Genomic DNA, 24,482 nt, shown 5'->3' on the forward strand with positions numbered 1-24,482 from the left:
TCATATTCCACATCTGTAGTTTTAGACATGATGTGTCATTTTCTGGTACTCCATTCTGCTTCTGAGTGAGAGACTGACGCAAAGTCACATAGCAATTGAAAAATTGCACAAAAGTCTTTATTGTTAAAAATGTAGATATTTGGCAGAGTGCTGCATTTGCAAATGACTTTCAGTACAGAGAACACTTAAAAGAATGCGGTGTTATTTCTTTTTTTATTCCTTTAAGCCTTTGAATAGAAGGTTTTCTTTGCAGAGTTTCTGGAGTACATCAGAACAAGCAGGAACTAAAAATAGCTTTAAGAAAGCACCAGTATAGATGTTGTTTATAGTATGGTATCTGTCTTAAAGTTAACTCTTTAAAGCAGGAAGTTGTAACTCTCAATTTCTTAAGCAAATAAAAAACATTCTTGACTCTTAATGACATACTTTGTGGGGTGAAGCCGCTTTTGCTTCCATTCTGAGCATTGAAAGGCCTTCAAGGATAATTCTACCAGTCCTCAATATTTTATTTTCCTTCTGTTGTGAACTTGTTATTAAACTTGAAGGAGATATAAATATCATTAACTTGCTACATATGTAGATATTTAGTGTTACATAGTCAGAAAATTTGTGTACATCACACGTATCTACATAATTCCCCAGGTTCCAACTGTGTTCCTGATAAAAGAATGGTGGGAAATGGCATTATGGGGATATGTCTTACAGTACACAGTGTTTCCCCTGTTCCCTCTACCAGATCTGGATATTCTTTCATCTTTCGGCTTCTAGAATTTCTACCTCTTTTTCTTAAGACAGGTGTAACTCATCCCCCTGCTCACACAAATATGCGTACACACACACACACACACACACACACACATAATGTGCCATAGGGAGTAGCGTGCACCATCCCATTCTCTGACTACAGCTCTGATCCCACACACTGGAGGCAGTGTCTTGCACGAATTCATTTGTAAGTTCCTTTTTAAAACTCGGGTGGTCGGGAAATAGGACTGATATCCTCACCTAGTAGGCAAGCCCTCAAGGATAACTTCTATGGTTAATGCCAGGGTATCTTAATGTTTGAGTACCTGGGTTTCATGTCTTCCTGTACCACCTGTGTGACCCATGATTCCCACAGTTCTGTCTCCCGTTAGACTTTTTCTCTCAAACTCTGGACTCTTATAATATTCTGCTGATTTGGCATCTTCACTTGGAACTCTGATATCTTAAAACCAACATGTGTAAAAACTGAGCTCTTGGTCCTCCTACCCCCCAAACTGGTTCTTTATGCAGCCTCCCCCATTCAGTTAGTGGAAACTTAATCCTTCCAGCTGCTTGGGTCAAAAATCTTGGAGTTATTCTGACTTTCACTGACATACCACATGAATTCTGTCAATAGATCTGGTTTGACACTACCTTTAAAACATATCCAGAGCCCAGCCACTTCTCACCATGGCTCCTGCTTCCACTGCTGCTTCCCTGCCCTGAGCCACTGTCCTCTCCTCCTGCATAGCCCTTCTCAGTAGCTTCCCACCTTTCATCTCTGACCCGTTTGCACTATTCTCACCCCGCAGTCAAGTGAGCCTTGAAAACCTAAGTTAGATTGTGTCGTCCTTCTGCAGTGCCTCCCCATTTCACTCCGGGTAAAAGCCACAGTCCTTACAATGTCCTCCAAGGCCATACAGGATCTGCACTGACCCTTCTCCGCAGCTCCAGCCGTGCCCCCATTCTGGAACATGCGAGGTCACGCTGGCCTTGGTGATGGTTATTCCGTCCTCCTGGGACTTCTCACCTCCTAGTCTTAATTCTAACCTCAGTTCACAGTGTGCCCTGCTCTGGTATTTAATACAACATCACCCTCATCCTATACCCTCAACTCTCTTTACTTTGCCCTTTTTACTTTTTTCCATGGTTCCTCTTTCCTAGCATGCCACCTCCTCTGCTGCTCTGTTGTGTGTATTGTCATCTCCACCCCCCACCCCAGCTAGACTCCAACCAAGCTCCGTGAGGACAGGACTTTTGTTTTGTTTATTGATCTATTCCAAGTGCCTAGAGTAGTCCTGGGTACATTGTAGGCCGTCAAAAATTATTTGCTGAATAAATTAAAAGGCTATTTTAAAAATGAATCATCCTTTCATTAACAGGTGAGGAAAGGAAGCTGCATGAAGGAAAATGGTGCAGTAAATAATGATATTTGCCTGTTGTACTATGTATGATATATATATATGTGTTTTAGTCTTAATTTGGTATCTCAGTTTCTTAATTTAATAGCTGTATTAAGGTGTAATTTACAGGCCATACAATTCACATAGTATAATTGTACAAGTCAGCCATTTTAACTATTTCTAGAGTTGTGCAACTGTGTCCTCATAAAGTCCCCTTGTGTCCATCCTTATGCAGTTCGCCCTCCCCTCAGTGGCACCCTGATTTTATTTGTTTTTGTTTTTTTGGCAATCACATCTGAAAAGAATAATTTACACAGCAGTACTAATATAGCTTTGCACTTTTAGAAATGACACACTTAAATATGAAATCAGGAGTCATTGCTGAATGTAGGCAGCAGTATCAGACATTGGTGAGAAGAATGGACTTGAGTGTCAGACTGGCTGCGATATTACCCAGCTCCACCATTTACCAAGTTACCCAAATTATTTTCTGTCTCAAGCTCTATGTCTGTTATATGGGTGTAATAATAGCAGCTTACAGAGTTGTGAGGATTAAGCAAACAGGGAAACAAAATTTAGTATAGTGGCCAGCTTATGTTATTACCTAAGAAATAGCCTTGCAGGTAGAGAGCAAAATTCAAATCAGTTTCTAAAGTATGTGTAAAATATGATCCAGTTCCTGCCTGGTTTGTAAACACGTATGCCTACTGCAGAATATAAAAGCAGGCTAATTTCCAACAGAAAAGATCATTTCTCAGCATTTCTTTCAAAGGTAGTTGCAAAATAATTTTTACTAAATTTTCTGTGCCCATCTCTGACAGAGCTTTGACACCAGGGAAGTAATTATCTACATTTTTGTTAAAATGATGCTGACCATCAGGAAGTGTTCCGAATTATATTTTAGCCTTTATGTTGGGAAATATTGTGAAACTTCTTCTAAATTAATGGGGGAGGGGCATTCATTGTAGCTCTTGTAGCCTGATAAGGCTTCTCTAAATTATCTTTTTTTAAATTTTAATTAAAGTAATTAATTAATTTTTTGCAGGGGGTGGTAATTATGTTTTTATTTATTTTATTTTTATAAGAAGTTCTGGGGATTGAACCCAGGCCCTTGTGCATGCTAAGAATATGATCTTTCACTTGAGCTATACCCCCCTAAATTATCTTTAATAAGGTCTTTTTCTCTGTTTTGTTATTTTCTTTTATGTACAGATGCACAAAGCAGGGTCATCAGAAGCCTCTCAATTCCAAAGATGATTATAGTGAAAAACATTGCACAGTGACAGTGAATCCTTGGAATATGAAGAAAGATTGTAAAGTCCTGAATGAATTAAGAAGGAATTGTTACATTAACTTACATGTAACCATGGCTCTCTTACCTTTATTTTTCACTTTATAATGAAGATATTCCTCACCCGTCAAGGTTGCTTTGTTAGATATAGGGAATATCTAAAGCCTTTTCTGGAAGTTTTTTAAATAAATAAGAGCAGGTAATTTATCAGAAGTGTGAATGGTGTAATCTGCTCTGTCTAGTATGGTAGCCACCAGCCACATGTGACTATTGTGAATTGAGATGTTCTATAAGTGGAAAATACATAATAGATTTTCAAGACTTCGTACAACAATAATAATGTAAAATATTTATTAAAAGTTTTCAAAGTGTTAATCACTTTTGAAATGATAGTATATTGGATATTTTGGGATAAATATAATTATTCCTGGAATTAAGTACACTTGTTCCTTTTTATTGTCTAAATGGGATTACTGGAAAATTGTGACTTGCACTATGTTTCTATTGACAGTGCTGGCTTCTAACTTATTGCAAATAATATGAAAAAAACTTTGATTAAGTATTTTATAATTGAGTAGTAGATTTCCATCATATTATTTTCAGGTGTACAACACAGAGGCTCAACATCTTTATATATTATATTCCATTAAATGTCACCATAAAATAATGGCTATATTTCCCTGTGCTGTATGATACAGCCCTATAACCTATCCATTTTATACATAGTACTTTTTACCTCTCAATCCCTTACCCCCTTCCTGCCTCCCTCTCCTCCTTCTCCCCATTGGTAACCACCAGTCTGTTCTGTGTACCTGTGAGTCTATTTCTGTTTTATTATAGTAATTAATTTGTTTTATTTTTTAGATATACATATAAGTTAATAAATAGAATATTTGTTTTTCTTTCTCTGACATATTTCACTTAGCATAATACCCTGTAGGTCCATCCATGTTATTGCAAAAGACATTATTTAATTTTTTAATGGCTGAGCAGTATTCCATTGTGTGTGTGTGTTCATGTGTATATATGTGTGTGTATATGCGTGTATATATGTAAATATACATATATATATAATATACCACAACTTCTTTATCCAGTCATCTGCCAGTGAACATTTGGGTTGTTTCAGTGTGTTGGCTATTGTAAATAGTGCTGCTGTGAACACTGGGGTGCATGTGTCTTTTTGAATTATATTTTTCTCCAGACATATACCCATGAATGGGATTGCTGGATCACACGGAAGTATATTTTCAGTTTTTTAAGGAAACTCTATACTGTCCTCCATGGTGGCTGCAACATTTACATTCCCACCAACCGAGTAGGAGGGTTCCTTTTTCTCTTAAAAGGTCAAAAATTCTCTACATTTATATACTTTCCTTACAGTTTAGGACACAATTTGGCAAAAGCCAGATAGAATTTAATAGGAGTAAATACAGTATTTTTTCAAATGTCCATGCATTGTGGATAGATATGTTATTGATGAGTTGGTTCCCTATTTTTGTAGATGCAGAAGTTTTTATAGCTTCACAGACATTTCAGTCTTGCAGAAAGAAAAATGTCTTTGCATTTTGCTGAACTTGTCCGGGTGGCTTTATGGAATTTGGTCCAGGCCTGCAGAGGTGAATACACATCCAAACCTGAACCATTTGAATGTCTGCAAGATTTTAAGAGTCTAGAATGTCAGATCTGGACTATAACTCTGGTGAATGACATCAGTGAGTGGACTCAAGAAAACTCCATTTGAGTGCAAAGCCTTTCATAAGCCAAAAAAGGCTTTGAAATTGTGGCAAAGCCAGAGACTTTTGTGCACCACATATGGCCACAAACCCATGGGGACAACCACAGGCCTTCTGGAGTGCCAAGGGAATTCCATGTGAGGAGTCCAGCACTCACAGGAATCCAACAAGTCCCTGCCAGCCAGAGCACCTTCATTGCTACTGTGGTATTTTGAGCAAATGTCTTTTCTTCAGGTTCAAATTGGTTTGTTGTTTTTTTTTTAATAAAAGAAAATCAAACAACTTCTTGTTCCCGTGGTGAAAGTAAAAGTCTAACATTTTCTGATTTCTTTTGACAGAGAAAACTTGAGCCTATGAATCTAAACTCATCTGTGATGGTCTGCAGCTGGGAGCAAGCAGATCAGTGTCAGTCCCTTTGCAGCCGTTGGCTGGGAGCCTGCATGTTCCCTGGAATGATATTTGAAACATGTCACCCTAGCCGTGCCTTTGCTCTGGACTGGGAGGCGAGTCAGTCAGAATCTGCATTATGGAATGTATGTTTCAGATCCAAAGCTAGGAGATCTTTTTTAATAGCCAGAGAATGTAGTCATAAATATATCTATTAATGTATTTATGCAAGAACAATTTTAAAGTTTTTTTATTATAAAAATTTCCCCCAAAATTGAAAATGAAAGAACATTGGAATTAAAATCCAATGGAATTAAAAACAGTGGAATTAAAAATCATCTGTACCTTAGTTATACATAAAGAATCTTAAAATCCTTCTAAACATTTTTTTGTTCAAATGTAGATATTTTTCCCTTCCAAAAATGAAAATTATTATTTCACATTTTTTTCTTTTTCCTTTTATTATATATTCCATATTAATAAATATAATTCTTTTAAATCCCTTTTAATGTCTGTTTAACATTATATTGAACAGATATGTAAATAGTCCTAGGTTTAAGAAATTTAAAAAATTGTCATTACAATGCCCCTGCAAAGAATTTTTTCGTGTTTCTATTTTTAGTTACTAATTTGGACTAAAAGTTAACAAGTTTACTTTTCTTCATCTAAAACATTGGTTATTTTATGAATGAATTGTAAGGATTTTAAATAACTTTTCAGTAATTTCAACAAAGAAATTAACTTTAAGGCAAAAATGTATGATGGTTTGCAAATCTATTTTCATTATATCTTCACTTTTACCAGTGTCATATCTGTGTGTGTTTGCACAAGTGCTTTAACTACCAGCAATGTAAGAAAAATCTGTGTACTAAAAATGTGAAAATAGTTTCCTGGTTTGTGTTTTCATTCTCCCAATATAGGTTTTGGATGACAAGCTTGTATTTGCAAATGTACACACCCTGTGGGAGGTGCTCTGTACATACGCTGAGATACTGTACATAAAATTGCCTCTGAATCCCAATCATCTGAAAACCGTGTCCTCAGCCTTTGATACCTTCAGCTGTTTTATGAAAGTCCTCCAAGTGGATGAAAGTATCAACAACCGGAACAAGAGTTTTTCATTGCCCTATTTGAGAAGAGCTGCGTGAACGACTTTTATATTCAGGATAGAGATACATTCATCAATCCAACCACCAGGAGCCTCACTGTAAGTCTAAACCGAGTTTAGCTGCTGTCTTGGGGGTGATTTAGAACCTGCTGTTGAATTATAAGTGATTTGGTTTTGTTGGTTTGGTTTGGTTTTTAAAAGCTGCCCATAAAAATGAAAAAAGAGAAAGAAAAGAAATATGCCTACAGATTCCTGTTAGGATAGTAAACAGTGGCTGGTTATTTACCCTGTATAAACCACACGCTTTCTTAGAATCTATTTAGGTTTACTTCATCCTTTCTCAGATCAAGTATCAAGTAAGGGACAGTTTTAAAAAAAAATTCAGGATTAACTGGCTTGTGAGCTCCGGGATCTGCAAGGCAGCTTTCCCTTCCCATGGTGTAAGTCAAATGGCAGAAATGAAATAAAGCACTTCATGTATCCTCCGGTGTTAACAGGAAAAGGTGAGTCTTCTTGACCTTGTTACTTCCTGGGTAAAATGAAGATAATATGTCAGGAGTCGACAAGCCCATTTAGGGCAGGAACCATGTTGTCTTGTTCACTGCTGAATCCCAGGCACCAGGAAGGCTGAGTTTAACAAGTGGGTGAATGAATGAACTGTAGTTCCCCCAGAGTTACCATGTGGGGCAGTGTGGATTAGCAGCTAAGAGCATAGACTCGAGAGGTGAGGGTACAGCTCAAGTGATGGGGCGCATGCTTAGCACGCATAAAGTCCTGGGTTCAGGCCCCAACACCTCCTCTAAAATAGACAAATAACCCTAATTACCTCCCCACCCCCCACCAGAATTACCTTATTATCTCCCTGCCACCAAAAAAAAAAAAAAAAAAGGTAGAAGTGGCCAAGAGCATAGACTCAGGCTGGAACACTTGTGCTGGTTTCTCGCTGTCTACCTTGTAAAAGTCATTTAGCCTCTGTGTTTATCAAGTTCCTCATCAATAAAATGGGGATAATAATAGTACCCACCTCGTAGAGATGCTATGGGGATTAATGAATCTGTTTGAATTTTAGAACAGCCCTGGCTAATAGTAAGTACTATGCATTTGCCAGCTCTTTTCATAATTACTGACAGATGTTATTATCAACCAAAGAAGTATTAGTTCTTTGTAAGGGAAATGCATGTTAGACCATTTCATTTATCATTTTCTGTAATTCAGGCTTTTTCCCTCTGAAATACCATTTTCTGTCTGTGCACTAGTAAATCACAGGGCTTTCCAAATTTCATCTGTCTGAGTTCTTGTCATGATGACAATACTGCAGAGTTTAGACATTTTTTAGGGACTCCATCTGAGATGACAGCAACCCCTCAAATTCAGAAGCACTTCTCTAACTGACAACATCTCGCATGAAATGAAGTTTGTAAAATGTAAGAGCTTCAGACGCTAAATGATGCCATAAATGCAAAGATGTTATATCTAAGCTCTTTAAATAAATCCTGTCATTGAAATAAAGGAAATACTATATTATAGCGCTCTATGACTTTGTTACCTTGCTATCCGTTTATCTGACTCTCTAAGACAAAAGAAAGCAAAGACTGAGATTGATCATTACTACTGTGTGGTACACGTATTTGTGGATGAAGACCATACTGAAATGCACTGTCTAAGATACTAAAATGGACACTAAACAGCTGCTTGATGCACATGCATGAACAGAACAGGGAGCTGGTTGCAGGGAGCAGACACTGAGCTTCCTGGATCAGAGACTCAGCATAGCAGTCCAGCCCAGCAGTCCACATGTTTTATATTTATATCCCAGCAAAATTAGCAGTGAGAGTCTGAAATGAACTTTGGGGACACTTGCAAACAGCTGTCATGATTACTAATGTGGGACACCAGGATTCTACAGTGTTTAGTTGGCATCTGCACACAACCATTTCTTTTCCACTAAAGCCTGTTGTAATTGCTGGTTCCACATCCAGGCTGAGGAATCATCTCATGTGGTGTTTGGGAGGGAGGTAAGTGGAGTCAGGACCCATGCTAAGGCTGGGTGGGTAATAATCTGGTTCTAGTACAGGAGAAAGGAAAGTAGGTCAGGTGGGAAGGAGAATGACTGGATTTAAATTTTGTTTCTAGAGTAAGCTAAATATATAACATCATGTCAAGTTTCTTTATTGTTTATATTCCATGTGCTGTCACCGAATAACTACTGAATTGTGGGGACAAAAAAGCCTGGGTTTTAGAATTGACCCTGCCCCTAAACAGCCAGAGTCCAGGTTCCTCTGGGTGTCCAAGGAGGGGGCTGCTGCCTCCACTGAAGCAGTGTGGGCACTTGGGTGGCGTAGTTTTTTTTGCTGTGGAAGACTGGCCCGGTTGTAGGACATTAAGCATCTGCAAGGCCCTCACCAGGTACCCACGGTGGTCCCAGGACTGTAACATCCAAGTGTTCCTTTCCAGCCACGTTTGCAAATGACCCTCAAGGGGTTAGTATTAATCCTCGGTGAGAATTATGAAAAATTATATGGTACCTCCATCCCTTCTGGCAAAGGAGGGCCCCTTATTTACAAATGACCACAAAGTGTTAGCACCACATTTTATTAGCAGAACATGTGAACACGTGGTGACAGTGACGCTCACCTGTTTGCTTCTGCTTCCCAGTGCAACTTCAGCCTCCATCAGAGGACCTCAGCTGCCCCAGCGAACAGGGCCTTCTGTACAGGGAATGTGCTCCTCCTCGAAGCATAGACAAGAAGCAGCCCTTAGATCTCATCAGGTGAGCTGTTGTGGAGAGCACTCCAGTGGGAAGGGCTCAGGGTTGCCCTCATGGCTTCTGAGTGTGACAGTCCTCCAAGAGTGTTACCAACCAGGAAGCTCACAGGAGCTCTGAGCTTTGTTGCCCCAAGTTTTTACTGGAGACTTTATTACAAAGACATGATTTATTAGGTCACTACTGACATGGCTACCCCAAACACTAACTGTAAGTCAAAGCCCTAACATTTGAGCCCCTACCTCTCCTGATGGTCAGTCACTTCTCACAAAGCTCAAAGCCCCACTCCTCTAATCACATGGTTGGTGTCTCTGGCTGGCCAGTCCCCATCCTGAGTTATCTCATGAACACAAGCCATCCAAGGGTCCACCATGAATAGTAAAGACACTCCTATCTTGGGAAATTTCAAGGCTTTAGGGGTTGCCGTCCAGGAACTGGGAACAAAGACCTACCAAATTCTTCATTAAACAGGAGTAAATGTTAGGTTTCACTTAAATTATAAAATAAGAGAAGTATTCTCACTGCTTAGCTCTATCTGCTGTTCGACACCGTTTCACTACACCACGTGACTGTAATGTCGCGCTCAGCATGTGTATTCTCAGAGCATCAGCGCCGGCTGCTCCCCGGGAGCTTATGCTGTTTGTGCAAGGCTGCTGGGAGGAGGGAGGCCAAGGACAACTGAGCAAACAAAAATAATCGGGCTAATAAGGAAACAATTTCAGATTGAAATGAAGGAAATAATACAGTGTTGAGATGGGAGACTTGGGGGAAATGGAGTCAAGAAAGCTATCTTTGAGAAGGTTACATGTGAGCTGAGATGGTGATAAGGAGGCTGGTCTTTGAGGATCTGGGATAAATCACCCCAGGAATAGAGGCAGCTTGTCCATTGCCCCGAGGCACAAATGTGCTCAGCAGGTTTGAGGAGATACTGGAGCCAACGCTGGTGAGAGTGATGAGACGCGAGGTTTAGAAGGGCATCAGGAGCACGGAAAGTAGTGTAGACTCTAAGTGCAGTGAGAAGCAGTCATGATAGTTTAAGCACTAAGGTAATTTTCTCTCACAATTTGCAAAGATAATGTGGAGAATGAATTGCAGGGACCCAGGAAGCAGGGAGGCCTGGTCGGAGGCTCTTGGAGTGGGCCAGATGAGAGATGGTGGGAGCCAGGGAGAATGCGTTTGGGGAGTGGAGCTGACAGGATGCAGTTATGGGCTGGCTGTGGATGATGAGGAGAAGAGAAGGGTCAAGGTAGCCCCAGGTCGGCCTGGAGCCAGGTGCCTGATCTTCCTAATCTCAGTGCCCCATTCAGATGCCCACCTACTTGGGCAAACCTCTTAACCTTCCAAGTGAGGGTTTTAAATCACTGAAGTCTTTTTGTTTGTTTCACATTTTATGGAAAGATTCAAACACGTACAGAAGTAGAGAGAACAGCACAGCCAGCCTGTCTGTATCAGTCACCCATCTCCAGAATTATCAACTCAGAGTCACTGTTGTTGCAACTTTCATCTCCACCTCTTCCCCTCCCCCACTCCGGGATCATTTTGAAGGCAATCCTACGTAGCTTAACCTTTCATTAGTGAAATGACAAGGTCTCTTTCAAATACAATTGGAATATTCATTTTTTTTAGGGTTACAAAATAATTCCCTGATTGTCACAAAAATACACTTTTAAGCAGTTTTGGGGTTGAAATCAGGATCCAGACTAAGTTCACACATTGCAGCTAGCATATCTCTCAAGTGGGTTCTAATCTATAATTTTCCTGTTTCTCATTTTCCTTGAAATTGCTGAGGGATTTCTCTATTTCCTGTTTGGTTGATTTCATTCTCCCCTGTGGTTAGACTTATTTCTCCATCCTATGTATTGGCTTTAGCTGAGTGATTTGATCCTCCCCTAAAAGCTTGATCTGAACGAGGTTCAAATTTGTGCAAGAATATTTGTTATATGAAGTTTTGTACTCCTGTCATAAGGTACATAATGTCCAGTTGACTCTCTTTTTTGTGATGACAGCAGCCAATAATGATTGTCACCCGGGATCATTATTCCATAAGGGATTTTATTTCATGTGGTCATACTCTAATTTCCTCCCACAATTATCAGCAGGATCACAGTCATGAAGAGGCACTTTCTCATTAACCCGGATTATCCTGTAGAACAGTTTTAAAAGAGGAAGTTTATATATTTGTAAATATTTAAAGTTGATACATTTTTCTATTGTTTCTAATGTTTTTTTTCTAATAGAGGTACTGAAGATTGAATCTAGGACCTTATGCTTGCTGAGCACACACTCTGCCACTGAGTGTACCCCATCCGCCTTGAGATTCATATTTATATGATATATTCCTTCTGTTATTTTTGTTTTATGTTATACAGAATTTGATGGCAGGGCAATGGGTTTGATGGCTATTTAATCATTCTTTATGGGATTTTGGGGTTGGTGTGTGTGTTTGTGTTTGTAAAGAAAACAATTTTCCCACTATTTTAAGTATGTTTTGTGAAGGAAATTATGTTGATCTGTTCCCTTCTCCTGGTCCATGTATTCCCTTGTTGCTTCCCACTAGTGGCCCCTTGAGCTCTGTGACAAGACTAGCATGTCGTTAATCCAGGTTGAAGGAGATCTGAAGAGATTTATTCAAGGAGATGAAATTTGTAGACAATGAATTGGAAAGTATTGAGAAAGTTATTCATTAGGAGAAGGTATGGGGTTGAATTGTTAAGCGCAGAGAAATCTAAGCTATGAACCACCAAGACAATTATTAACTCCAGGAAAAACAAAGTAGGGAATAAAAAAGTAAGCCTAGCAGACAACTTGCTACAGCTGTGAACAGTCTGTACAGAGTCCTAATAATGTAAAGCAAGGATACTGAGCTGATCAAAATTATAATGTATTTGTATCAAAAGGTTGGAAGAATGAAGGTTTGGATGTGTAGAGGAGATGTGGTTTGAAAGAGAGCTTAATACTCATTTTCCAAAATAGAAAGTTAAATAGGTGATACATAAAGCTGAAAAAGTCAGTAGGCTGTGTTACAAGGATATTAGTCAGAAATAGGGAGTTTTTATTCCAAGAGTCAGCAGTAGGAGCTGAACATTGTTGCTTCTGACCAGGAAATGGGGTGGTTGTTGGGAACTGCTCCTTTTTACAATCGGTGTTCGAGAACTGTTTGACTCTTTAATGAATGTATGGTATAAGTTTGATAAAAAGAAATCAAAGCTGAATTTTGAAAAATTGATGTTAAGAATTGGGGTGTTTTTGACAGAGAGAGATAACAATCAGACAAAACTACATTTGAAGGGATCCTCATTATTTCTAGCCTTTCAGCAAGGACTAGGGGGCAGACATCTGTTTAAGGTTCAAAAATTCTTTCTGACATTCTTGCCGACATGTAACCTTTGGAAGTAATGAACTCTCCGTCATTGTAAATATGCAGGCAGAGGCTGCCTGACCAGCTCTCTAACTGTAGCAGGGTGTGTTTACCATTGGCCAGTTGGAGCAAGCAACTTCTAACATTCTTTCAGTTTTGAATGTGGCATTTTCAGGATGGATAGTTGATAAGAATGTATTACAAAAAGCTTAACAAGAAAGAGTCCAAGACATCTCAAACCCATTGCCAGGGTTTTCTCTGCCAGACACCATCCTGAGCCTGCCATCTGTGAGCCAGGCCACAAAGACCAGTCACATGAGAATGAACACACTTTGTCCCTCCTATCTGATTTGGCATCGGGCTCAGCCATTTTCCCCATGGAATGGTCCACGCCCAGGTCTCTGACGATGGAGCTGGTCTCACAGCAGCCCTGTGAGCGCTGGTCCAGCCCTAGGGGTTCCTGCGTGAAGTTTCTCAGGACTCCAGGCTGTTCTCAGAGCTGAGTCCCCCCTAGGCTAAGCCCTCGGAGCTCATCTCAGCTCCAGACTGAGCCGGAAACTTCCGAGAGAACTCAGTGCTGAGGAAAGTCACAGGTCTTACCCAGCACTGCCGCGTCAGCAGTGCTCCAGCTGAGGGAAGTAGCAGCAGCAGCAAACACACCTGAGCCGCCGCCTCATTTTTCCGCCTCATCCCTAAGCCCTCTGTGTCTGCCTGTCTGTGTCTGTCTCCCTTTCAGGACCAGCCTGGCACCGCTTCGTGCCCTGCCTCCTTTCTTCTAATCTTGCCTCCCTGGCCTGTTCCGTCTACTCCAGCTTAACTGAGTAACATTGAAGTGTTTTTGAAACCTAGGAACAGCCGACGTGCTAGATACAAAGAATACAGGGCAGTTCCTTACTCAGCCACATCCCTCCTGCCCTCTCCCATTCCTACATGAGTTTTATAAATATTTTGTCAGAGAGACATTGCACTCCCAGTTGTTATCATTATCAGCCATTTCCTTATTATCTGTGGTTTACGATGCATTTGCTCCAGGGAAGTTCCCGAGATAAGGCAGACTCAGATGACTGAGCCAGTAGTTGAAGTCCACTTGTGTCAAGCCTGTTAAGAATGATCTTTGGTGGGATTTGTTGAATGTGCCAGACTGTCCAGTGAGTGGTGATGATCCCCTGCATCTGCTCCGGAGTCGGCCTCGTCCCCTCCTTTGCTCTGTTCTCATTTATCTCTCTTCAGCAGGTGAACCAGTGATCTGTATTTCTATGATACGTAAAATACTTCTTATTTCACGGTAGAATTTGGGGGCTGCTGTGAAAACGCATATGTTTTAAGTGTGAATTGAGTCAGAGGTTTAAACTTAAAGCCCCCTTGATTTAGAATCAGAAATTAGTATGATGGAAGGAGGGTATAACTCAGTGGTAGAGTGAATGCCTAGCATGCATGAGGTACTGGGTTAAATCCCCAATGCCTCCATTTAAAAAACAAATAAATAAACCTATTTATGCCCCACCTTAAAAACAAAGAAAAAAGAAATTAACATGAGGATGAAGCTACAGAGTGAATATGTGTGTCTTCTGAAACTACCTTCTGTCTTTCTACAGGAAATTCTACGGAGAGAAGGTCGGAATCTACTTTGCTTGGGCTGGGCTATTACATTCAGATGCTCCTCCTGGCAGCAGTCGTGGGGGTGACTTGCTTTCTGTATGTATATTTTAATCAAAATAACTGTACTTAGAGGTAACTTCTCTTTATTCCTTGTTACGGTGCTTACTTAACTTAGAATGACATTCTCCAGGAGCATCCACGTTGCTGCAAATGGCCCTATATTGTCAGTTTTTATAGCCGAGTGGTTTTCCATTGTATAAATATACCACTTCTTTAGCCAGTCATCCGTTGATGGACATTTAGGCTATCTCCATGTCTTGGCTATTGTAAATAGTGCTGCTATGTATATTGGGGTGCAGCTGTCATCCTGAAGTAGGGTTCCTTCAGGATATATGCACAGGAGTGGGATTCCTGTGTCATATGGCAATTCTATTCCTAGTCTTTTGAGGAAACTCAATACTGTTTCCAAAGTGGCTGCACCAAACTGCATTCCCACCAGAAGTGTCGGAGGTTTCCCTTTGTCCACAGCCTCTCTAGCATATGTCATTTGTGGATTTTTGAATGATGGCCATTCTGACTGGTTTGAGGTGATACCTCATTGTACTTTTGATTTGCATTTCTCTGATAATTAGTGATATTGAGCATTTTTTCATGTGCCCATTGATCATTTGTATATCTTCCTTGGAGAATTGCTTGTTTTGGTCTTCTGCCCATGTTTGGATTGGGTTATTTGGTTGTTTCTTAGTAAGTCATATGAGCTGCTTATATATTCTGGAGATCAAGCCTTTGTTAGTTTCATTTGCAAAAATGTTCTCCCATTCTGTAGGTTGTCTTTTTGTTTTACTTAAGGTGTCCTTTGCTGTGCAGAAGCTTGTAAGTTTCATTAGGTCCCATTTGTTTATTCTTGCTTTTATTTCTATTGCTTGGGTAGACTGCCCTAGGGGAAGATTTCTGAGATGTATGTCAGATATTTTGCCTGTATTTTCTCCTAGGAGGTTTATTGTATCTTGTCTTATGTTTATCTTGCTGAAGAGACTATCTTTATTCCATTGTATATTCTTGCCTCCTTTGTTGAATATTAGTTGACCAAAAGTATTTGGGCTCATTTCTGGGCTCTCTATTCTGTTCCATTTGGCTGTATGTCTGTTTTTGTACTAATACCATGCTGTCTTGACGACTGTAACTCTATAGAATTGTCTCAAGTCTGGGACAGTTATTTTTCCAGCCTCTTTCTTTTTTTCTTAAGTTATTCCCTGGAAATTCTATGTCTTTGATGGTTCCATATAAATTTTATTGTGATTTGTTCTAGTTCTATGTAATATGTCCAGGATAATTTGGTAGGGATTGCATTAAATCTGTAGATTGCCTTGAGCAGTGTGACCATTTTAACAATATTGATTCTTGCAATCCAAGAGCTTGGGATACCTTTCCATTTTTTAAAGTCTTCTTTAATTTCCTTCACCAATGGTTTATAGTTTTCTGTGTATAATTCTGTCACGTCTGTGGTTAGATTTATTCCTAGATATTTTATTACTTTGGGTGCTATTTTAAAGGGGATTGTTTCTTTACTTTCTTTTTCTGTTGACTCATCATTTGTGTAAAGAAATGCAACTGATTTTTGAACATTAATCTTGTAACCTGCTACTTTGCTAAATTCTTCAATCAGCTCTAGTAGTTTTTGTGTGGACCTTTTATGGTTTTCTATATATATTGTCGTGTCATCTGCATATAGTGACACTTTTACCTCTTCTTTTCCAATTTAGACCCCTTTTACTTCTGTTACTTGCCTGATTGCTGTGGCCAGGACTTCCAAGACTATGTTGAATAGGAGTGGTGATAGTGGGCATCCTTGAGTTGTCCCAGATTTTAGTGGGAATCTTTTGAGGTTTTCATCGTTGAGTGCTATGCTGGCTGTAGGTTTGTCATCTATAGCTTTTATGATGTTGAGATATGTTCCCTCAATACCCACTTTGGTGAGAATTTTTATCATAAATGGGTGTTGAATTTTATCAAAAGTTTTCTGCATCTATTGAGATGATCATGTGGTTTTTGTCCTTTCTCTTGTTGATGTGAATTATTACATTGATTGATTTTCATATGTTGAACCACCCTTGTGTCCCTGAGATGAACCCCACTTGAGCATGATGTATTATCTTTTTTATGTGCTGTTGGAATTTATTTACTAGTATTTTGGTAAGGACTTTTTTCATCTGTGTTCATCAGTGATATTGGTCTGTAATTCTCTTTTTTGGTGGTGTCTTTGCCTGGTTTTGGTATCAGGGTAATGGTGGCTTCATAGAATGAGTTTGGGAATATTCCTTCTTTTCAATCTTCTGGAAGAGTTTGAGAAGGACTGGTATGAGTTCTTCTTTGTATGTGTGGTAGAACTCCCCGGTGAAGCTGTCCAGTCCTGGACTTTTATTTGTAGGGAGGTTTTTTATTGTTAATTCAATTTCATTCCTAGTGATCCATTTGTTGAAGTGGATAGTTTCTTCTTGATTCAGTCTTAGTGGACTGTATGTTTCCAGAAACTTGTCCATCTCCACTAGGTTATCCATTTTTTTCCATGTAGTTTGTCATGATATTCTCATATGATATTCTGTATTTCTATGTTATTTGTTGTAATTTCTCCATTTTCCTTTCTTATTTTGCAAATTTGTTCTCTCTCTTTCTTCTTCTTTGTGAGTTTGGCCAGAGGATTTTCGATTTTATTTATTCTTTCAAAAAACTAGCTTTTGGTTTGATTGATTATTTTCTCTATTTTTTTAATCTTTATTTTATTTATTTCCTCCATGATCTTTATTATTTCCTTCCTTCTGCTGACTTTTGTGTGTTTTTGCTCTTCTGTTTCTAGTTCTTTCAGCTGGTGGGTTAGATTGTTTATTTGGTATTGTTCTTCTTTTTTGAGGAAGGCCTGCATTACCCTAAACTTTCCTCTTAGCACTGCTTTTGCTGTGTCCCATATGTTTTGTGTGGTTGTGTTTTCATTTTCATTTGTCTCAAGGTATTCTTTAATTTCAACTTTGATTACATCATTGACCCATTGGTTTTCTAATAGCATGTTGTTTAATCTCAATGCTTTCCTTTCTTTCTCCTTTGTTTCTCTGAAGTTGATTTCTAGTTTCCATGGCATTGTGGTCAGTAAAGATGCTTGAGATAATTTCTATCTTCTTAAAATTGTTGAGGCTTCTTTTGTGACTAAGTACATGATCAATCCTAGAAAATGTTCCACACACATTTTAAGAGATTATTTATTCTGTTATGGGGGATTGTAATGCTCTGAAAATATCCACTAAATCCAATTATTCTCTTGTATCATTTAATTTCTCTGTTGCCTTATTTATTTCCTGTCTGGAAGATCTGTCTAGTGATGTTAATGTGGTGTTAAAATTTCTGACAATGATTGTATTCCCATCAATTTCCCCCTTTATCTCTGTTAGTAGTTGTTTAATGTACTTAGGTGCTCATGTTGGGTGCATATATATTAATGATTGTAATATCTTCATCTTGTATTGATCCTTTAATCATTATAAAATGTCTTTATTTATCTTTCTTTATGACCCTTGTTTTAAAGTCTATTTTGTCTGAAATCAATACTGCTACACCTGCTTTTATGGCATTTCCATTTGCATGGAATATCATTTTCCGTCCATTCACTCTCAATCTATATGTGTCCTTCTCCCTAAAGTGTGTCTCTTGTATGCAGTGTATTGAAGGTTCTTGCTTTATTATCCAGTCTGCTATTCTGTCTTTTGACTGGAGCATTTAGACCATTAACATTTACAGTAATTAATGATAGATGAGAGTTTATTGCTATTTTGAACTTATTTTTGCAGTTGATTTGGTATTTCTTCTTGGTTCCTTTCTTCTTCCTTTTGTGGTATGGTAATTTTCCTTTGTATTGTATTTAGTTTTTGTGACTCACTTGTAAGATTTTGGCTTGTGATTACACTTTTTTGTAAGTCTGTTAACCAATTACTGTAACTGTGTGTACTAAACAGATATTAATGTAATCTCAAACCCATCCTACTGAGAACAAGATTTAAAAAAAAAAAGAAGAAAGGAATAATACTCTCACAGTCATGAATTCTCATTTCTGTAGCATCCTGCTTCTTTTCTATTTAGAGTAGACCTTTCAATATTTCTTTTAGCATGGGTTTAGTGTTGCTAAATTCTTTTAGTATTTGCTTCTCTGTGAAATTCTTTATCTCTCCTTCTATTCTAAAGGATAGCCTTGCTGGAGCAAGTATCCTAGGCTGCATCTTTTTTTTTCATTCAGGACTTTGAATATATCTTGCCACTCCCTTCTGGCCTGTAGTGTTTCTGTAGAGAAATCAGCTGAGAGCCTTCTCTTGTAACTCACTCTTTGTTTTTCTCTTGCTGCCTTTAGGATCATTTCTTTATCCTTCAGTCTGGCCATCTTGATTTATGATATATCTTGGCGTGTTTCTCTTTGGGCTCTTCCTGTTTGGGACCCTCTGAGCCTCCTGTGCTTGGGTGTCTGATTCCTTCTTTAGGTTTGGGAAGTTTTCAGTCATGATTTCTTTAATTACCTTTTCCATCCCCTTTGTTCTTTCTTCCCCTTCTGGAACCCCTATTATGCATAGATTGGCATGCTTTATATTATCCCATAGGTTCCTTATATTGTTTTCATTGTTTTATATTTGTTTTTCTCTCAGCTGTTCTGATTGGGTGCTTTCTGTTGTCCTGTCTTCTAGGTCACTTATTCGTTCTGCTGCATTATCTAGCCTGCTTTGTACAGCCTTTAGGTCAGATCTCATTTCAGCCAATGAATTTACCAATTCTACTTGGCTCTTCTTTATAGCTTCTATTTTGTTTTTGATATATTTTATGTCTCTAAAGACTATCTCTTTTAGTTCCTTCAGTAATTTGATCACTTCTTTTTTGAAATCTTGATCTAGTAGGCCATCAATGTCTATTTTATTGATCGTTCTTTGAGGGGATTTCTCTTGCTATTTTAATTGGCAGGACTTCCTCTGCTTCTTCATTCTGCTCATATCTCTCTGGCCCTGTGGCTTTTGGAGTATCAGTTATCTATTGTGGTCCTTAAAGGAGTTTATTTATTTATCTATCTAAAGCCTATGTGGGAATAAAACTTAAAAGAGAGAGAGAGAGAATTTTAAAAGAATGGAGGAAAAGAAGGTTTGAAAAGAGTGTATAATCAATAATAGAATAGCAAGTTGAAGCAGAATAGGAATCGAGTTGAGATATCTTTTTAGAATCTTAATAAAAAGAAGAGAAAATTCAAAATACAATATTTGAAACCTGTGACTAATAATAACAGATCAAAACCAAGAGAATATAAATGAAATGAGAATTGTAAACATATAGGACTGTTTAAAAATAAAGCTTAAAAATGTAATAGGAATAAAACAGATATAAAAAGATTTTAAAAACAAAGATGTGTTCTCCTAGAGACTGTGTGCTCTTTATGGTTTTATTGAGAGGCCTTTGTGTCTTCGCCCTGTTTCACAAACTCACCTTGCTCTGTTTGCCCCCTTGTCTGTGCTGCTCGTAGTGTCTTTCGGCAAGAAGATTGCACCCCTCCAACACTGGGTCAGGTGATCCTTTCCTTTGTGGTGGGTGGGTGGGTCACTCCCCCTCCAGATGCTGCAGTCAGTGCTGGGCCAGTTGCTCCATATGTGGGCTCAGCTTCAAAAGTAACAGCTTTATGGAGATATAATTCACATACCATAAAATGCAGCCTTTGAAATTGTGCATTAGGATTTTAAGTACATTTCAGGGTTTTGTAGCCATCACTCCCAAAAAGAACCAGTACCCTTTAGTAAGTCACTCCCTAAACTTCCTTTCCCTTAGACCCCAGCAGCCACCACTCTACTTTCTGTCTCTACGGATTTGCCTGTTCTGGGCATTTCATATAAGTAGAACCATACAGTATGCTGCCTATTTTGATTGTCGTCTTTCATTTAGTGTGACGTTGTCAAGGCTCATCCATGGTGTAGCATATATCAGTACCCAAAGTCCTTTTTGTGTTCAAATAATATGCCATTGTTATAAATACACCACTTTGCTTATCCATCCATCAGTTGATGATGAATAATTCTGCTGTAAATGCTCATGGAAAAGTTTTTGTGTGAACACATATTTTCAGTTCTTCTCAGGATATATCAAAAAATGGAATTGCTGGGATGTATTCTACTTTTAACATTTTGAGGAATTGCTAAAGTAGTTTTTAAAGTGACTGCACCATTTTATATTTCCAGTAGTAATGTATGAGGAGTCCAGTTTCTCCACATCCTCATCAACACTTTTTATTACCGGGTTTATAGATACATATTTATATATCATATATCATATATATTTCTCATCCTATTTGGTATGAAGTGGCATGTCATTGTGCTTTTGATTTCTGTTTCCCTAATGCCTACTGATGTTGAACATCTTTTTATGTGCTTATTTCCCATTCGTATGTCTTCTTTGGAGAAACATCTATTCAAATTCTTTGCCCATTTTAATTGTATTTGTCTTTGTATTTTCATGTTTTAAGTCTCCTTTGTCTATTCTGGATAAAAAGTCCCTTATCAGGGAAAATATTGGAAATATTTTCACCCATTCTGTGGATTGTCTTCTTACTTTGTTGATGAAGTCCTTTGAAGCACAGAAGTGTTTAATTTTACTGAAGTCCAGTTCACTTGATATATTTTCTTTTGTTGTTTGTGCTTTTGCTGTCATATCTTAGAAGTATTTGTACTTCAAAATCCTGAAGATTTTCTCATTGTTCATTTTCTAAAAGTTTTATAATTTCAGGTCTGTGATTTATTTTGAGTTAATTTTCATAAATGGTGTTAAGATAAAAGTTCAGTTTTCTTTCTTTCCAGGTGTATGTTCAGGTGTCCCAGCATCATTTTTGTAAAAATTACTTTTTTCCCGTTGGATTGTCATGGAACCTTTACGAAAAATTAACTGGCTACATGTAAGAGTTTGTTTATGGACTCTCAGTTCTTTTCTCTCAATCTATTTGTGTGTCCTTTATGCAAGTACCACACTGTATGGATTACCATTTTGTTACTGAGTTTTGAATTTGGAAACTTCAAAACTTTGTTCTTTTTCAAGATTGTTTTGACTATTCTGGGTATCTTGCATTTCCATAGTTTTAGGAACAGTTTGCTCATTTCTCCCAAAAAGCCAGATTTGCATTGAATCTATAGGTCATTTTGAGGACAAATGCCATCCTAACAATGATAAAGCTTCTGATCCATGAACACAGAAGAGCTTTCCATTTATTTTAGGTCATTTTTAACTTCTATCAGTAGTATTTTAGTTTTCAATATACAAGTTTCAGACATTTTCCTCAGTATTCCACATATTTTTCTTAATATTCCTAAGTATTTTATTCTTTTTGATGCTATTGTAAATGAAAATGTTTCCTACATTTTATTTTTAGATTATTCACTGCTGTTGTATAGAAATATAATTACTTTTTTATATATCGATTTGTGTCTTACAATTTTGGTCAAACTATGTTGTTAATTCTAATAGTTTTTTTTTCTCTCTCTCTCTCTCTTTTTTCTTTGTGGATTCCTTGTGATTTCAATGTATAATATCATGTCATCTGGAATTGAAATAGTTTTATTTCTTTCTTTCTAATCTAGAGGCTTTATTTTCTTTGTCTGTTTGCTTTGACTAGAACCTCTAGTACAATGTTGATTTTGGGAGGAAATAATTCAGTCTTTCACCATTATGTATGATCTTTGCTCCAGGTTTTTCATAGATGTTCTCTGTCAAGTTGAGGAAGTTCTCTTCTATTCCTAGTTTTTATCTATTATTCTATTAATATGGCATATTACATGAATTGACTTTTGTATGTTGAAGTGCCTTTGCATACCTGGATACATCCCACTGAATTGTGGTCTATTTTATATGTTAATGGATTGGATTTGCTTTTATTCTGTTGAGGACTTTTGCATTTATATCCATAAGAGATAGTCTTTAGTTTTCTTGTGATGCCTTTGTCTGGTTTTGGTATCAGTGTGATACTCGTGTCATTGAATGAATTGGGAAGTGTGCCCACTTCTTTATTTTTAGACGAGTTTGTGAAGCATTTTTTGTTTGTTTGTTTTTTGTTTTTGTTTTTTCTTTAAGTAGTTGATGGATTTCACCAGCAAAGCCATACTGGCCTAGCATTTCCTTGTGGGAATGTTTTGGAATACTGTTTCAGTCACTACTTATTGTAGGATTATTTGAGTTTTCTATCTCTCCTTGAATTAGATTTAGTCACATATCCTTCTAGGAATTTATCCATTTCATCTAGATTATCTCATTTATTGGCTATACAAGTATTCATGGTATTCCCTTATATTCCTTGTTATTTTTGTTAGGGCAGTAGTGACATCCTTCCTTTCATTTCTCATCTTAGTAATTTGAACCTTCTCTCTTTTTTTCTTCAGTACTAGCTAAAAATTTGTCAATTTTCTTGATCTTTTCAAAGAACCAACTTTTCTTTTTGTTGATTATTCTCTGTTATTCATCTATTCTCTATTCCATTTATTTCTGCCTTTACTATTTTGATTAGAATATTTAATTCATTTACATTAATGTAATTTCTTATCAGGTTGAAGTTACATCTGCTATCTGCTTTCTATATGACTTTTTATTTCCCCAATGCTCTATTACTACACTTTTTTGTACAAAGTAGGCATTTTCAAGTGTGCCATTTTAATTTGTTGTTTATTTTATCTTTTTCTTCTCCTCCTCCTCCTCCTCTTCCTCCTCCTCCTTCTCCTCCATTGCCCTGGAGATTATTATTAACATATTGTTTTAAAGCAATCTATTTCACATGAATGCCAACTTAATTTCAATAGTACACAAAAACTTTGCTTTGATATCAATCTTTTCCCTCCCCCTCCTCATGCTGTCACTGTCATACAAGTTACACCTTTATGCATTTATAAGTGCTACTACACTGTTTCATAAGTATTGTTTTATGTAGTTGTCTTTTACATCAAATAGAAGAAAACACGTTCATGTAATACTGTATTTATACTGTTTTATTTTCTTACTCATGTAGTAGTGCTCTTTATTTTTCAGGTGAGTGTCTTTTCATTTACACCTGCTGGACTATCCTTAGTATTTCTTGTAGGGCAGGCCTGCTAGCAATTGATCCTTTCAGATTTTGTAGGAGTGTGTTAATTTCTTTTTTTTTTTTTTGAAGAATCATTTTGTTGGCTATAAAATACTTGGTGACAGTATTTTCCTTTTATCACTTTGACGATACCATCCCACTGCCTTCTGGTCTCCATGGTTTTTGATGAGAAATCAACTGTCTTACTGAGGAACCTTTGAATATGTTGAGCCTCTTTCCTCTTTCTGCTGTCAAGGTTCTTTGTTCTTCTCTTTTGACACACTTAGTCTGATGTGCCTATTTTCGATGTCTCTACGTTCATACCACGTGGAGTTTGTTGAGCTGCTGGGATGTACAAATTAATGTTTTCATCAAATTTGGGAAGTTTTCAGCCATTATTTCTTTATATACTTTTTCTACCCCTTTTTTTCTCTCCTTCCTTCTGGCGCTCACATTATATGTGTATTGGTATTGTTGATGGTGTCCAACCTATCTCTGACACAGTGTTCATTTTTTTTCATTCCTTTTTCTTTCTGTTCCACAGACTGGATAATCTCAGTAGTTTTAAATTAACTGACTTTTTCTTCAACAAGTTCATATCTACAGAGAAATCTCTTATTGAATTTTTCATTTTAGTCATTATATTTGTATCTCTAGAATGTCCAGTTGGTTTTTAATGTAAATTTTATCTATTGATATTCTCTGTACAATGAGATGTTCACATACTTAAATTCTTTAGGCATGGTTTCAGTTAGCTCTTTGATCATATGTGTAATTCCTTATTTATGTCTTTGTCTAGTAAGTCCAGTGTCTGGGTTTCCTCAGGGAGTTTCTATTGACTACTTTCTCCCCTGTGTTATGGCCAAACTTTTCTGTTTCTTTGTACATCTTGTAATTTTCTGTTGAAAACTGGACATTTAAAATATTACAATATGGCAGATCTGAAAGCCAGATTTTCCTCATCTCCAGGGTTTATCATTGTTTCCATT

At 37.7% G+C, this 24,482-nt stretch overlaps 1 protein-coding gene across 1 annotated transcript in view; it reads left to right on the forward strand.

Annotated features, from left to right (window-relative positions):
- Window positions 1-2,554: 2,554 nt before the first annotated feature.
- The window catches only part of LOC135320556 (anoctamin-6-like), a 53,293-nt gene continuing 31,365 nt past the window's right edge, over window positions 2,555-24,482 (forward strand). Inside the window, exons 1-6 of the mRNA XM_064483669.1 lie at window positions 2,555-3,637; window positions 5,513-5,707; window positions 6,482-6,768; window positions 8,006-8,093; window positions 9,325-9,439; window positions 14,387-14,486. Of these exons, the coding sequence (XP_064339739.1) occupies window positions 8,078-8,093; window positions 9,325-9,439; window positions 14,387-14,486 (231 nt within the window). The 5' untranslated portion in view covers window positions 2,555-3,637; window positions 5,513-5,707; window positions 6,482-6,768; window positions 8,006-8,077. The remainder of the gene's footprint in view (window positions 3,638-5,512; window positions 5,708-6,481; window positions 6,769-8,005; window positions 8,094-9,324; window positions 9,440-14,386; window positions 14,487-24,482) is intronic.

The sequence above is a fragment of the Camelus dromedarius genome, unplaced genomic scaffold (genome assembly GCF_036321535.1).
Source record: "Camelus dromedarius isolate mCamDro1 unplaced genomic scaffold, mCamDro1.pat HAP1_SCAFFOLD_14, whole genome shotgun sequence".
Lineage (NCBI taxonomy): Eukaryota > Metazoa > Chordata > Mammalia > Artiodactyla > Camelidae > Camelus > Camelus dromedarius.